Source organism: Amblyraja radiata, chromosome 15 (assembly GCF_010909765.2).
Source record: "Amblyraja radiata isolate CabotCenter1 chromosome 15, sAmbRad1.1.pri, whole genome shotgun sequence".
In the NCBI taxonomy this organism is placed as follows: Eukaryota; Metazoa; Chordata; class Chondrichthyes; order Rajiformes; family Rajidae; genus Amblyraja; species Amblyraja radiata.
In genome coordinates this window covers 36,641,905-36,656,346 of record NC_045970.1, presented here as the reverse complement: position 1 = coordinate 36,656,346, position 14,442 = coordinate 36,641,905, and the positions used below count along the sequence as shown (strand labels likewise).

Below are 14,442 nucleotides of genomic sequence, written 5' to 3'. Positions count from 1 at the left end.
CCTGCCGGTCCAACGAGTCTTGCACGTTGTCTGACGTGGTGGTGGTGTTGGGGGGTGGCGCATTTTCCATGGGGCCTGCTCTGGGCCTAGGCCTGAACGGCTTACGGGATTGGCATGCAGGCCCCGAGCTTTCACCAGTACCATGAGGTGGACACTCCTGGTGGACGCGTTAGAGGTACTGCTGACTGGTTTACGTGTGGTGCTCATTCCAGGCCCTGCCCTCTTGCGCCGATATTTTGGACACTTCGTCCAGTTTTTTAGGCTTGGTTTGGTAACTTTGCCAGACAGCAGGATCTGTGGTTGTGAGGTCAGCGTTCTCACAGTCCTGTAAACAATTTTGAGTTGAGGGCAGGTTTTATAACTTCCTGAGAAGTTGCGGAGCACTGCGAACAGTAGGTCAGGTGTTTTGCCATACTACCGTGACCCTCTGGAAGAGCATGCAAAAATGATAGCCATGTCAGGGATATCAAATTCATTTTTTGATTTTTGGCTTTTTTTAAAAGCGATGCTCAATGTATCCTCAATGGGGTGGCCACTTTGAGTAAATGCAATTTAGGGGAAGCGTGATGAAATCCAACGCCTCATGACTACCTGTCTTGGAGATTTTTGAAAGAACAGGTAGTAAGCTGGCCATCAGTTGAGACTGAAAGCCATCTCGCTAGTGGTGGAGCCACATAGCGGCCACACCCAGCAGCTCTTCCTGATCCTGTACCTCTAGCATACTCCCGATGTTGTTCAGCCAGCGACCCCTCTTCATGACCAGCCCAGCCACTGGTCACCCCAAAGCTAACCACACTAAGGAGGAAGCGATGGGCAGTGCCTAGGCACTGTGGAGGGTATGCCTGAACCCCCAGCGAGACTGCCCCTCACGTAGCGTGTCTCGCAGGAGCTCCTGCTCCAGGAGCCGCTCCAGCGGCTCAGGCGGCTGTCTCTCTCCCTGCGGGTGGAGAGACGTCCCCTCCGACAAGTCGGAAGCCACCGGCCGGATGCCTCTTCGGATGGCTGAACATCCAGCCCGCAGCTCAGGCACTAGCGGGACTGGGCTCGGCGCGGTGATGGGGATAGCGGAGCGCCCGGTAATTGTTCCTACCGCCTGTTACTGCCCCCCCTGCAATGGAACGCTCCTCCGTTGGAGTTGAGCGGGGGACAGGTTCTTCTAGAGCTTTTGTGCCTTGTAGAAGCGAGAGCGCCCCTCAAGCAGCGCGTCTCGCAGGCACCTGCTTCGAGAGCCGCTCCAGCGGCTCAGGCGGCTCTCTCCCCCCGTGCGGGTGGAGAGACGTCCCGTTCGAAATCGGGAAAACACCTGCCGGCTGCCTCTTCGGGTGGCTATGCATCCAGCCCGCTGCTCAACTGGGCTCGGCACGGTGTCGGGGAATAGAGGAACACCGGGTAAACGCTCCTACCGCCTGTTGCTGTCCCCCTCCCCGACGGAAAAACGTTCCTCCTTGAACGGGGGACAGTTTTGTTCCAGAGCCTTTTTCTCTGCCTGTAAAACACAAGCAGAAAAAGGCTCCCCTGTAATAGAAACCCGACCTCAGGGTACTCACCTGATGGTCCGTTTCATTCTGTAGCGGGAGCGCCTAACTCCCGCTGTTGCACTGCTGGCGTTAATGCCGCGCCTGCGCACTGAGCGGGTTCTTCACGTAGTCACTCACGTGACTCCGAAGTAAAATTAAACCCCAGTGTCCTTTTCTCAGATATTTGAATTTAACAGAACTCTCAAAATTCAAAGTACTGATTGGAATAGATTAATTTTTCTTCCTATCACCCTTATCCTCAGAGGAGTTTATAAATGAAGCTGAATCTTGTGACAGATTTAAAATATCTCAACATCTCAATTTCCAATATTTGTCATAATATGTATAATAAAAATAAAAGTCCTTATCAAGAACATATTTTGGAACTGGAGCAATTTGTTGCAGTTTAGGATTTTCTTATTTCAATGTTACGTTTATTTATTCTCCCCCTTTTAATGTTTTGATCAATTAGTGCAATTACTCCTCCTTCCCAACCCCCCCCCCCCCCCCTACTTCCAGCCAACACACCTCTGCAATTAATAAAAGCCTCTAACCAAGTTTTGAAACCAACTAAAAATCTTAACTGACACACAATTTAAATAGTTTCAAGCAGTTTGGTCCAGATTCCTAATCTCAACTCATATGGCTGAACCAAATACACGAGACTGCAGATGGTGGAAACTTGATTTTTTTTAAACTTCTAGATAAGCTCGGCGAGTCAGAGAAAAATGGACAGATGAAGTATGGGACTTGGATAGGAATGGTTATGCTGCTGAAATGCATGTAACCCTGTGATGGGATTGTTGCAATTTCATTCAAGTGGAGAAGATATTGTTACTCGCTGCCTGAGTTTGCATGTCAATCTTGCTAGTTAACTGAGGTTTTGGAGGGTGGCTGTGAACAGTACCCTTTCAAAGAATCATCAGCTCAGAAACAGGGAGAAAAAATGATTTTAAAATTGATCATGCATTTATATACTTGGTTGGCTGAGGCAATTGGACAAAAGATATTTGCTCTGAAAAATTTCAAGAAACTGGTAATGGGTTTATGATTGATGTTTGCAGAGGCAATATATCCTGTGTTGTTTAATCTTTGTTTTATTGATGTTGATATGTACATTCCATTTATTGAACTTTTCTTGCTTTTATTAATACTCAAAATGTGAAGTCTCATATCTTTCCCGTATTCATTTTCACTTTCCCCTTTTATTCCATCTCCTCCATAGTTCCTTTGTCTCTGTCTCGTACTTTTGCTGTCAGCAGAACAGAATCATTGGCTGGTTCACCAGGTACATTTTGCACGAATTAATTCTAGCTCTGTCTGTTAAAATTGAATTGGCAAACAAGTGAGATGTTCATCCCACATCAAATTAAAATCTGCACAGTATTTTTAAAATGCAGCCTTTATTGGGTTGGAACACTTTGGCGTAAAGATGCCTAAGCCAGTTCAATCACGTGAAATCCTAAACCGTGCATGAAGTTTCCAGTTTTTACATTTGCAATATTGCATGATTTGATTAATAATATATGAATCTACAATATCAGCTACCATGGATACCATGGAACTGAGGGATTTCTAATAATGTTCCAAATCATACGATGCCGGTAGCTTTGGGGACGAAAGGAATTAGCAAGATTCCCATACTAACCCTTCTGTCATGGGCCTCCTTTATTACCAGTGTGTGGCCATACTCAAACCGGAGGAAAAGCGCAAGATACTCTACTTGGGTAACCAAATTGCGTGAATGTTGAATTTTCAATTTTAGGTAACTAAACAATCTCCTTCCCCATCTCTTCCCTGTGCCCCACTTGGATTTGTACCATTTTCTCCCCTTCCCCACCACCTATATTCCTTCCTCCAGTTCCACAACCTGTACCTCTTCTATCCTTATCTCACACTATTTGTCTTTTCATCTCTGGGCTTTGTCCAAGCATCTGCCTATCAAAGCCACCCCTCCCCCCCTCACCTGCATCCACCTAGCACGTCCTGCCCCCCACCTCTCTTCAAGCTTTCTCTTCCTCCACCCCCCCCCCCCCACCCCCCACTACCACAATCAGTCTGAAGAGTTCTGACAAAAATCTCAACAATCCATGTTCTCCAGAGATGCTTCCTGACCAACTGACTTACTCCAGCACTTTTTTGTAAACCAGCACCTGCAGTTCACTGTGTCTCCAGTCAAGAGTGTTTAATCGTCATATGTACTGACAACGGAACAATGAAGTTCTTTGGCTGTACACCAATGCCATTGCTTTCCTTTACTCCATAGGACATTACTATTCATTGTGTACTATTCATCCACCTGCCAAATCTACTGAACGTATAATGAAAAATAAGGAGGGTGGAAGTTTACCCCTTGCCATTTTTAACAATAAGCAATGGGTTTTATCTGTAATCCTTTTTATGTGAAAAGATTGCTTGTAGGATATTCTGCTGAAATTGTATGGCTGATACCATAAGTAATGGCATCATTACATTATTGAGATTCGACCTAATGTTTCTGTGCCTATTTTCTAATGTGAAAGTGCTTAATCAACTGATTTTTAGCGATTGCTTCTCTGCTTCCAGTGTAGAATTTGTATTCTATTTCATGGAAATGGTAGTCAGAAGCTAGTAGATTCTGTATTTCTCAGGTACACATCGAGGCAAACCAACAGGCCTTCAGGTCCAATACCAAATTTTCCTCTTCACTCTTGTGGTTCTAAGATAGGGTGAAAGCCATTAGCTTTTCTATGGAAATAGTGGGAAATGCCTGAAATTGTTATGATAAGTCCTCTGTCTGAGAATTTTAACATAATGTATACATATTTACTCATGGAAAATTAAGTTGTGCATTTCCAGAGTATTTTGGAAGATTGTGACTGGAATTTGACATTGGGTGACATGTAGAAAAGTTGGACCATATATGGAATGGAAAGACTTTGTTTTCCATCCTATAATAGTATTTGTGTTCACATCATAAGATTTAGATTCTTCATTGTATTAACCCTTGCAAAGCTAACAGTTTCAAAAAATACTTTGTGCTTCAATAAAATTTCAGCGATCATTTCTTAAATCACATATTAAACATGTAAAATTAAAATTGTCAAAAAGTATCTCTGTATTATACAAAGCCAAGCAAGCTCTGGATTACAAATCACTCCGTATTCTTTATTGTTCATTGATTTTACCCTACTTAAATTATTGTGCAGAAGTCTGGGGTAATAACTATAAAAATTCGATACACTCATTAACCATGATGCAAAAAAGAGCAATTCGTATTATCCATAATGCTAAGTATCTGGGTCATACAAATCCATTATTTTTAGTCAAAATTATTAAAATTAGAAGATTTGGTTACATTCAAAACAGCTCAGATAATGTTTAGGGCCAAAAATAAAAATTTACCTGGAAACATTCAAAAATTATTTAACGAGCGTGTGGGGGGTTACAATTTAAGAGGAATATTTAACTTTAAGAAACAAAAAGTCCGTACGACTAGAAAAACCTTTTGTATTTCGGTTTGTGGAGTAGGAGTGTGGAATAAATTGAACGGGGAATTGAAGCAATGCACAAACATGAATCATTTTAAAATGATATATAAAAAAATAATTCTCAAGGGGTACAGGGATGGAGGGGATGGTTGACAAGTGGGGGTTAGTGTTTATCTATTGCTTTACTATTGTTTACTTATGTTTGGGTACTTCAGTTATGAGGTTTGTATGTACATAATAGTTGTATGTATATATATGTCTGTAGGTATTATGGGAAATTGCCTAGGGTAGTATTATTATTAGTAATGAATTGATTTTTAAATATGGTAGAAGTGTTGGGGAAAAGGGGTGAGATTTAATAAGTTATTCTTCTTCTCACTCCTTTTCGAGCTTGTACAGACACAGAGTTGGACATTGGAACTTTGATTTTGTTCTTCTCATTGCTTTGTAAATATTGATTGTAATGTCCAATTGTTTGATAATTTCGATTTTGTTAATATTAATGTCGTTAATGTCTTTACTTGTTCGGAATAAATAAAAAAATAATTAAAAAAATAAATAAAAATTAATGTTAAACAATTATAGTCACAGGGAAAGGATGAGCCATGTCCATCATTATTTCTGTGAGCCTTTGGTCCATATCTATTCTTGCTCTTGCCCTTTAAGCCTTCTCAAGACGTCCTACTCTTGTACTCTCGTATTCTTGCGAATGGTGTACATTTTTGTAATAGATATATGTAAAGCCCAATGAATATGTTTATAAAATATCTTGAATAGATTTGATTTTATTCACCAGTGGATGATGTTCTTTCCTCTGAAAGTCTTATACATCTACTGACTGTTGTTGGAGGTTGACCTCCATTTTATGTAAAAGAAAAACAAAACTTCTGGAGATGTTTTGAGGTAATTGTGTCACTCACTTTAGACAAAATGGGCTGCTGCATTGTTCAGTACAATAAACCTGTTCATTATGGGATTGTAAATTCAGATGATAACCAGGCATTAACATTTTTTTTCAAAACGATTGTAGTTTATTGCTAGGGTACACAAAAATGCTGGAGAAACTCAGCGGATGCAGCAGCATCTATGGAGCGAAGGAAATAGGTGACGTTTCGGGCCGAAACCCTTCTTCTTCTTCAGTAGTTTATTGCTATCTTGTTTCTGAATTTGAAGATGGCATCATTGAATGCTTAAGTCACAACAGCTTCCTTAACTGGATCAGTGAATCAAACTACTAAGAGCAGGGAAAGATTTTTAATTATTTGGATGATGTACTTAGTCTCCAATACTTGCAGGATATTGTGCCTTCATAATGAGACATAAGAGTTTATGGTTTGCATTATATTTTTCACATTACCTCATACTCATGACCATGGATCTTTGTAAATTTATCAAGTCCCAGACTTGTTATGATTACATTCTTGAGATTTTGGGGATTCCTGCCTCAAGACAGTGGGGTGACCTTCTGTTTGTTGCATTGTTTACTCATTTGAAAATGTACAGTACTAAATCTGGTGATGCAGAAATAAAAGGGTTTGATATCTACTGGTTTTGCACCATACCACTTTGACCTTTAATAGTGCTGGGCTTTATTTTTTGTTTGAAAAAGTTATCTTGTTAAAGTAGTTGATTGTGAATCATGAGCTCCTTCTCGTATATCTTGTTCTCAGTCCCTTATCTTGGTTTTGATACAGTTATATTTTGAAATTCAAAATGTGCATTCACCATTGAATTGTGTGGCTTGTCCTGGGGAAACTATAAAGCCTGAGAGACTTCAGCTGAATAACCATACATGTGGAAAATAGTGGTTGCCATAGCCATTACTCAAACTTATTTCTTCTTTGCTTAGATAATCGGTCTCCACCTCGAACATGTGGTTTAAACCATTCTGATTCATTGAACCGGGGCGATCGAATTGATTCAACAGCATCACAGATGGGGAGCAACAACAGTCAACTAAATTCATTGCTTCAAATGTATGTTCCAGACTACTCTGTGCGTGCTCTAACTGACTTACAGTTTGTAAAGGTAAGGCTAGATATTGTTATGCCTTTCAAGATGTTTTATGAAAAAAACACAATAACAAAGTGATCTTGTATCTTGTAGTCCTAGTTCTGTTTTTGCAGAAATGGTGTGGTTTCCTCAACCTAGTCGCACAGTTTAATAGTGTCCATCTAATAAAGTTGGCACTCCATTTGAACGTAGCAGCACTTATTTTGTTTTATTTCACTGTTTCACAGGCATGATCAGACCCAAGATCTACTTTTTTGAGACCAAAACTATTCAATCCACAAAGCTTTTAGAAACATAGAAATTAAGTGCAGGACTAGGCCATTCGGCCCTTCGAGCCTGCACTGCCATTCAATATGATCATGGCTGATCATCCAACTCAGTATCCCGTACCTGCCTTCTCTCCATACCCTCTGATCCCCTTAGCCACAAGGGCCACATCTAACTCCCTCTTAAATATAGCCAATGAACTGGCCTCGACTACCCTCTGTGGCAGAGAGTTCCAGAGATTCACCACTTCATTGTCAGATGGGCTTACAAAATCTGATTGCATAAAATAACTGTTCACAAAGGTTGAGGTTTTAAAAGTGTTAGGTGATAAAAGCACAATTTTGGAAATACTAAAAATACTCATCATATTGAAAGATCTGTTTCTACTGGAGCATAAAAATGGGAAATATACAAAATAATGTCTACTTTTGCATTCAAAATACATGTAAACAGAAGGGAGAAAACTGTTCCACAAACTCAGCAATTAAGTTAAGCACTTTTTATTTCAGGCATTGTCAGAAAATTGTTTTCTGCCTTTCACATTATTATGTCTGCATTACTTTTTGAAGTTTGGATGATAATCAAACCTGTTCATTAAGCTTAAGTTTAACACAAATCATTTCAGGGGAAGATTGACGATCATTACACCAGGAACAAACAGAGGAGAATTAATTAATGAATACTCCCCTGAGTCTGGAGTCTCGATACTTTTTCAATCTATTTTTATTTTTATCGGCTGATTTGAGACAAATTGACATTTTTTCCTTGTGCTCTACCCTGCAATTGGACTTTAGTTTATAAGAAATTATTATCTCCACTATATTTTTAAAAAAATTGAAGCATTTAGTTCCTCCATCCTTCTGTTTGCAAATGGAAAATGAGGTGCAGGAGCCTTGTTGTAGACATCAGGATTTCAAGGAGGAAATTGAAAAGGGTGAATTGGAAGTTGATAGGCTTGGTGGCAGGATCCTGGCAAGAACTTTGGACTTCATTCCTGACCTTGCCTATTCAGTCAAAATGCACTTTGTTCGCAGTGCCGTCAGTAAATTGTATGTGTATCATTTAGTCTGAATGAGGCACAACATGCACTCATTATTTATTCTGCAACCTTTGAGCAGGAAAAAGCAGTACTGGAGTTTCTCAAACAATAAACTGCTGCAAATGTTTTTAAAAAGAGAGTGGTCCTCAGACATGTTGTGAACTAAATGGCTGGTTCACTTTATCTCTGTCTATTAGTTTAGTGATTTAAGCATTTTTTCAAATTCAAATCAAAGATGTTAAGGTTAAGGTTAAACTTTCAATTACTAAACTCAACCCTCTGAAGTGTTGGGGCCTGTTCTTTTGTAATTTTGATCAAAGCTGAAAATGCTCTTTCAGGAAGAAAAGGCACATAACATTTCCCTGAGACTAGGAAAATGCTCAATAAAGTAATATATTCTTTAATTCTGAGCGGCTTTATAATTGTCTCCTGTGCTATTTAAGTGTACAATAAAATTTTCCAAATGCAGGCTTATACTTTTAAGTTGTTAAAGCCTGTTCATACACACTTTTAATCTCGAGGGCATCTAGTTTTAAAACAGTTCGATGGATGGGAATTATACTTTTGATGGATGGGAATTGTTTTTAATATTCTTAAATGAAGAAAAGTTGCATCGTTCAAAATGCAGTGCCCTCCATAATGTTTGGGACCATCATTTATTTATTTGTCTCTGTACTCCACAATTTGAGATTTGTAATAGAAAAGAATCACATGTGATTAAAGTGCACATTGTCAGATTTTAATAAAGGCCATTTTTATACATTTCGGTTTCACCATGTAGAAATTACAGCAGTGTTTATACATAGTTCCCACATTTCAGGGCACCATAATGATTGGGCCACAGCATTGTTATATCAATGAATGTAGACAAGTTTAGTATTTTGTTGCATATCCTTTGCATGCAATGACTACTTGAAGTCTCCGATGCATGGACATCACCAGTTGCTGGGTGTCTTCTCTGGTGATGCTCTGCCAGGCCATTTTACAGCCATCTTTAGCTAATGCTTGTTTTGGGGGTTAGTCCCCTTCAGTTTTCTCTTCAGCATATAAAAGGCATGCTCAATTGGGTTCAGATCGGGTGATTAACTTGGCCACTGAAGAATTTACCATTTTGTTTAGTTTTGAAAAACTCCTTTGTTGTTTTAGCGGTTTGTTTGGGATCATTGTCTTGCTGTAGAATGACCTGCCGGCCAATGAGTTTGGAGGCATTTGTTTTAACTTGAGCAGGTAGGATGTCTCTATACACTTCAGAATTCATTACGCTACTACCATCAGCAGTTGTATCATCAATGAAGATAAGTGAGCCAGTACCTTCAACAGCCAAACATGGCCAGGCTATAACACCCCCGCCACCGTTTTTCACAGATGAGGTGGTATGCTTTGGATCTTGGGCAGTTTCTTTTCTCCTCCATACCTTGCCATCACTCTGATATAAATTAATCTTCGTCTCATCTGTCCGCAAAACCTTTTTCCAGAACTGTGGTTGCTCCTTAAGTACTTCTTGGCAAACTGTAACCTGGCCATCCTATTTTTGCGGCTAACCAGTGGTTTGCATCTTACAGTGTAGCCTCTGTATTTCTGTTCATGAAACCGTCTGAGGACAGTGGTCATTGACAAATTCACTCCTGACTCCTGCGAGTGTTTCTGATCTGTGGACAGGTGTTTGGGGATTTTTCCTTATTATAGAGAGAATTCTTCTGTCATCGGCTGTGGAGGTCTTCCTTGGCCTGCCAGTCCCTTTACGACTAGTAAGCTCACCAGTGCTCTTTCTTTTTAATGATGTTCCAAACAGTTGATTTTGGTAAGCCTAAGGTTTGGCTGATGTCTCAAACAGTTTTATTCTTGTTTCTCAGTCTCATAATGGCTTCTTTGACTTTCATTGGCACAACTTTGGTCCTCATGTTGATAAACAGCAATAAAAGTTTCCAAAGGTGATGGAAAGACTGGAAGAAAGACTAGGTGCTGAGAGCTCTCTTAATACCTCAAATTTCACTGTACCTTAATTGATTAAGTGCCAATAAACGCGAACTTGAACTTGCATTAAGGAGACAATTAAACACACCTGAGCAATTACAAACGGCTGTGAAGCCGTGTTCCAAACATTATGGTGCCCTGAAATGGGGGGGACTATGTGCAAACACAGCTGTAATTTCTACGTGGTGAAACCAAAATGTATAAAAATGGCCTTTAATCAAATCTGACAATGTGCACTTTAACCACATGTGATTTTTTTCTATTAAATAAATGATGGGTATTTTCCCCAAACATTATGGAGGGCACTGTATAAATAGCTTGCATGTGTTTTAAGAATTCTTCAGATTCACTTCACATTTTGTTTCAACTTTGTAGATTACAAGACAGCATTATCAGAATGCCCTGATGGCATCCATAATGGATAAAACACCACAGTCATCAGACAGTGAAAACACTAAAATTGAATTGACTTTAAATGCGATGCATGATCACTTACCGGATGAAACGGCAAATCTACTAAATGAACAGAACTGTGTGACTCACAAGTCGAATCATAGCATGCACAGTGAAGGCAAAATCTAGAACAGCAGCGGAGATGCTCACTCGCTTATTTTTCTGAAAACTGCTGTATTGTGTATGCAGGCACATACAAGCACACATGTCCACTGTCATGAGACCAAAGAGCTGTGCCTCGGCACAAGAAGGTGTACAAAGAATGACAGAGGTGGTTGAATTGAACACTAAACAACTGCCAAGATTCAGACACATCCTCTGCACACTGGTGGCTTGTTATCCTTCTTTATTTCTGTGTTTTCATTTGTTTTCCTTGCACAGGAGGAGAATGGTAAAATGTTGGAAAAGTAGCGTGCGGGCCACATTCTGGCTGAGAAATGTGTAGTTTTATAATGACGACCTATTGAGATTAACTGAGACTGTAAAAATTTGTTTTAAATTATGGTGTGTGATTTACGATCGTCATTGCAGGCGGATGTTCGAAATTTTGAAAATGCGTCCATTTCTCCAGCTTAATTTAGTAGGTATTTGACGTTTTCAACACCCATTGCATTAGATGGGGTGTTCTTGCATATTTTATCCCAAAAGAGTTGGGGTTGCTGGGCATTTAAATTATAACTTGAATATGGAAACTTGATTCCACATTTGCACAAAACGTCATTGACTTAATTGATTTCAACACATGTATGCAAACTGTGAATAACACTCCAATATATATGAACTCTAGAACGCCTTTGGAAGATATAGCAATGTCTACATAGCAGGTAAATATGCCAAATCCACCAATGGACGAATGTATAAAAGGGTGTTTCAAATTGAGAAACACAGCTGTAACTGTAAGTGTTCTTATGGCAGACTGACTATCACTACATATTGTTTAATCAATCAACATTGCAAGTAAATTGCAGTTTGTATTATATTGTACAAAACTGACTCTGAGGTGAAGTATTCTGACTACAGTATTCATAACTATGTATATATTAAGCACAAAAAAATCTATGGATGAAGTGTAAGTTTCATAAGATTGTCAGTTAAATGACATTTATAATTAACAATGGTAAAGACTTTGTAGATTTACAGACTATTTATTTTGTATATGATTTATTTGTATATTTTGTGATTTCATTGTGTGTTTTGTTTTCTGATTCTATCATTCCATTTGGTTAAAATGGTTTATTCTAAATGGCTTTTCATTCCATTTTGTCCTGTGTTATTTCTCAATTCGGTTTGAATTTCGGTTTTGTTCTTTCAAATCGAGTGCCTCTTCACTCTTTCTGTTGTGGTTTCCTTTGACCAGATACTACCTGGTGCAATCATTAATGGGGCAAATTATGGAAATGGAAAAATGGCCTGGACTTGGTTAATGGAGCTTCTCATTTTATACTTCGAAAGTGAATAAGTTTAATAAAGAAATTATTCATAATTAAATGGGCACTGATTTATTATCAGGGCATGCTTGTGACCACCAATCTTACATCTAGGACAGCAACTAAGCAAGGGAATATTGCACTTCATCCATATATCCATGGAGAACAGTGGACTCTTCAAATTTAGACATTATTCAAGGTCTTTCTCTGAGAACAGCAGTGAGCAATGTCCTTTGGCTAGTGTGATTGGTAAATTGAACCCAACTTGGGCAAAATATGACAGGCATGCAGTTAGAATCGCTAGGCTGAAATATCTAAATATTTTTTTACAGTTGAACTGCCTGACAGGCAGGCATGCACCATATGTAGTAGTTTAGTCCCAGTGGCAATTGCACAGGTTACGGGACATGGTGCCTTACCCTGTAAACATAGTGGAGGTACCATGAGAATTGGAAAGATCAACTCCTGATGAGAAGATCTGAGGGGGACCTGGTGCCAGTAGTGGAACCTATATTCCATTAATACAAATAGAAATGCAAGGGGGTCTGATATGGTCACGAGATATACTTGCTTGACCTTCCTTTCAGTGCGTGATATTAGATCCCTGGGCATTAAAGGCTAAAGTGCTCCCTTCGGACCGGTGAGGGATAGTTAATTGTGGTATATTACTAGAGAACAGCTTTTACTCAGAAGTTACCTTTTATTCAACAGCAGACTTGAGGATGCAAAGCTCTACGTGAAGAGGGAAATCGGTACCAGAAAGGCCCAAATTGTCTGGCCTTCCTCCAGGAAAGTGGACATCACCATATTTACATTCAGAAAGAGTCTGGTGGACAGCACGCTGCAGTGCTGAGGATTCCCCTCCCTGTCTGGAGCACTGTTCATAACAATCTTCAAATGTTTGTGTAACAAAACAGTCGCCTCTCAGGTTCCTATTAAATCTTTCCCATCACCTTCAACCTATGTCCTCTAGTTTTTGGTTCCCTACTCTGGGTAAAAGACTGCATTTACCCAATCTATTCCTCTCATTATCTTATATCTCTATAAGATGATCCCTACACACTCCAAGGAATAAAGTTCTAGCCTGCTCAACCTCCCTGTAGCTCAGGCTCTCAAGTCCTGGCAATGGCCTTGAAAATCTGCACCCTTTCCAGCTTAACATCTTTCCTATAACATGGTGATCAAAACAATACTCAAAATGTGGCCTCACCAATGTCTTGTGCAACTGTAACATGATCTCCCAACTTCTATACTCAATACTCTGACTGATGAAGGCCAATCTATCTACCCGTTTTGCCACTTTCAAGGAACTATGTACCTGCACTGTTGTTTTCTAATGTATCTGAAAGAAAATCTTCCTGTAACATTTTGTATTGGACTGTGATACAAATGGCGAAGGAGATGGACTCTGTAATAAATATTTTAGCAGTATGTGAATGCAATAACCAGTGTGGAATTGCACTGTGTAATAAATGTTCCCTTGATTACGCCTCCTCTGTTGTTGTAAATTCATAAATTATAGAAGGAGAATTTGGCCATTCGGTCCATCAAGTCTACTCTGCCATTCAATCGTGGCTAATCTATCTTTTCTTCTCAACCCCATTCTCCTGCTTTTTCCCCCATAGCCCCTGACACCCTTACTAATCAAAAATTTGTCAACCTCCACCTTAAAAATATCCATTGTAGAATTGGATGGTGCAATGAATATTGCTGAATAGCGACTCTCTTCCAGTGTGTAATCACACTACACTAACTATTCTGTACAATGCATTTCAAAGTGCTGGGTCAAAATAGCAAATATCCCACTCTGCATATTGAGTCTAACCAGGGCAAATCACATCCTTTAAGTAATAGGGTGAACATAACTGCTGAAGCTTGGTGTGACCATCCTTAGAATGCTAGTCACCATACCAAACTTTCTAAAGCACTGGTGAAAATGAGTTTTAGGAAAGTCCAAATATCAGGCAAGATTGAGCGCAAAATAGATTCCCCCCCGGAGACATGGATTCTGAGAAGAATGCACGTGAGGCGAGTCCTGAACATGGGTTGTACCAATGTGGAAAAGCAAGATGCCTTTGATTGCCTCCTGTCGTCTGACACACAGTCTTAACTTGGGAGTACACTGCTGTTCCTTCATTAGCACCAGGTCTAAATCCTGGAACACCCCACCAGCACAGTAGAGGCCCCTCCACAAGACAGATTGCAATGGTTTACGGTTTATGAGAGGCATAGGATAGACAGGCGGAACTTTTTTTCCCAGGATGGAAATATCCTACAATAAA

At 39.7% G+C, this 14,442-nt stretch overlaps 1 protein-coding gene across 4 annotated transcripts in view; it reads left to right on the top strand.

The window, feature by feature from the left end:
- cnnm2 (cyclin and CBS domain divalent metal cation transport mediator 2) overlaps positions 1-13,649 on the top strand; it is a 153,065-nt gene extending 139,416 nt beyond the window's left edge. For 2 of the 4 annotated variants that reach the window (XM_033034053.1, XM_033034050.1), the window contains 3 exons: positions 2,743-2,805; positions 6,837-7,015; positions 10,656-12,221. In XM_033034053.1, the coding sequence (XP_032889944.1) occupies positions 2,743-2,805; positions 6,837-7,015; positions 10,656-10,862 (449 nt within the window). In that variant the 3' untranslated portion in view covers positions 10,863-12,221. Of the gene's footprint in view, positions 1-2,742; positions 2,806-6,836; positions 7,016-10,655 lie in introns of all 4 variants that reach the window. The other 2 variants (XM_033034051.1, XM_033034054.1) reach the window with 2 other exon arrangements.
- Positions 13,650-14,442: the final 793 nt, after the last annotated feature.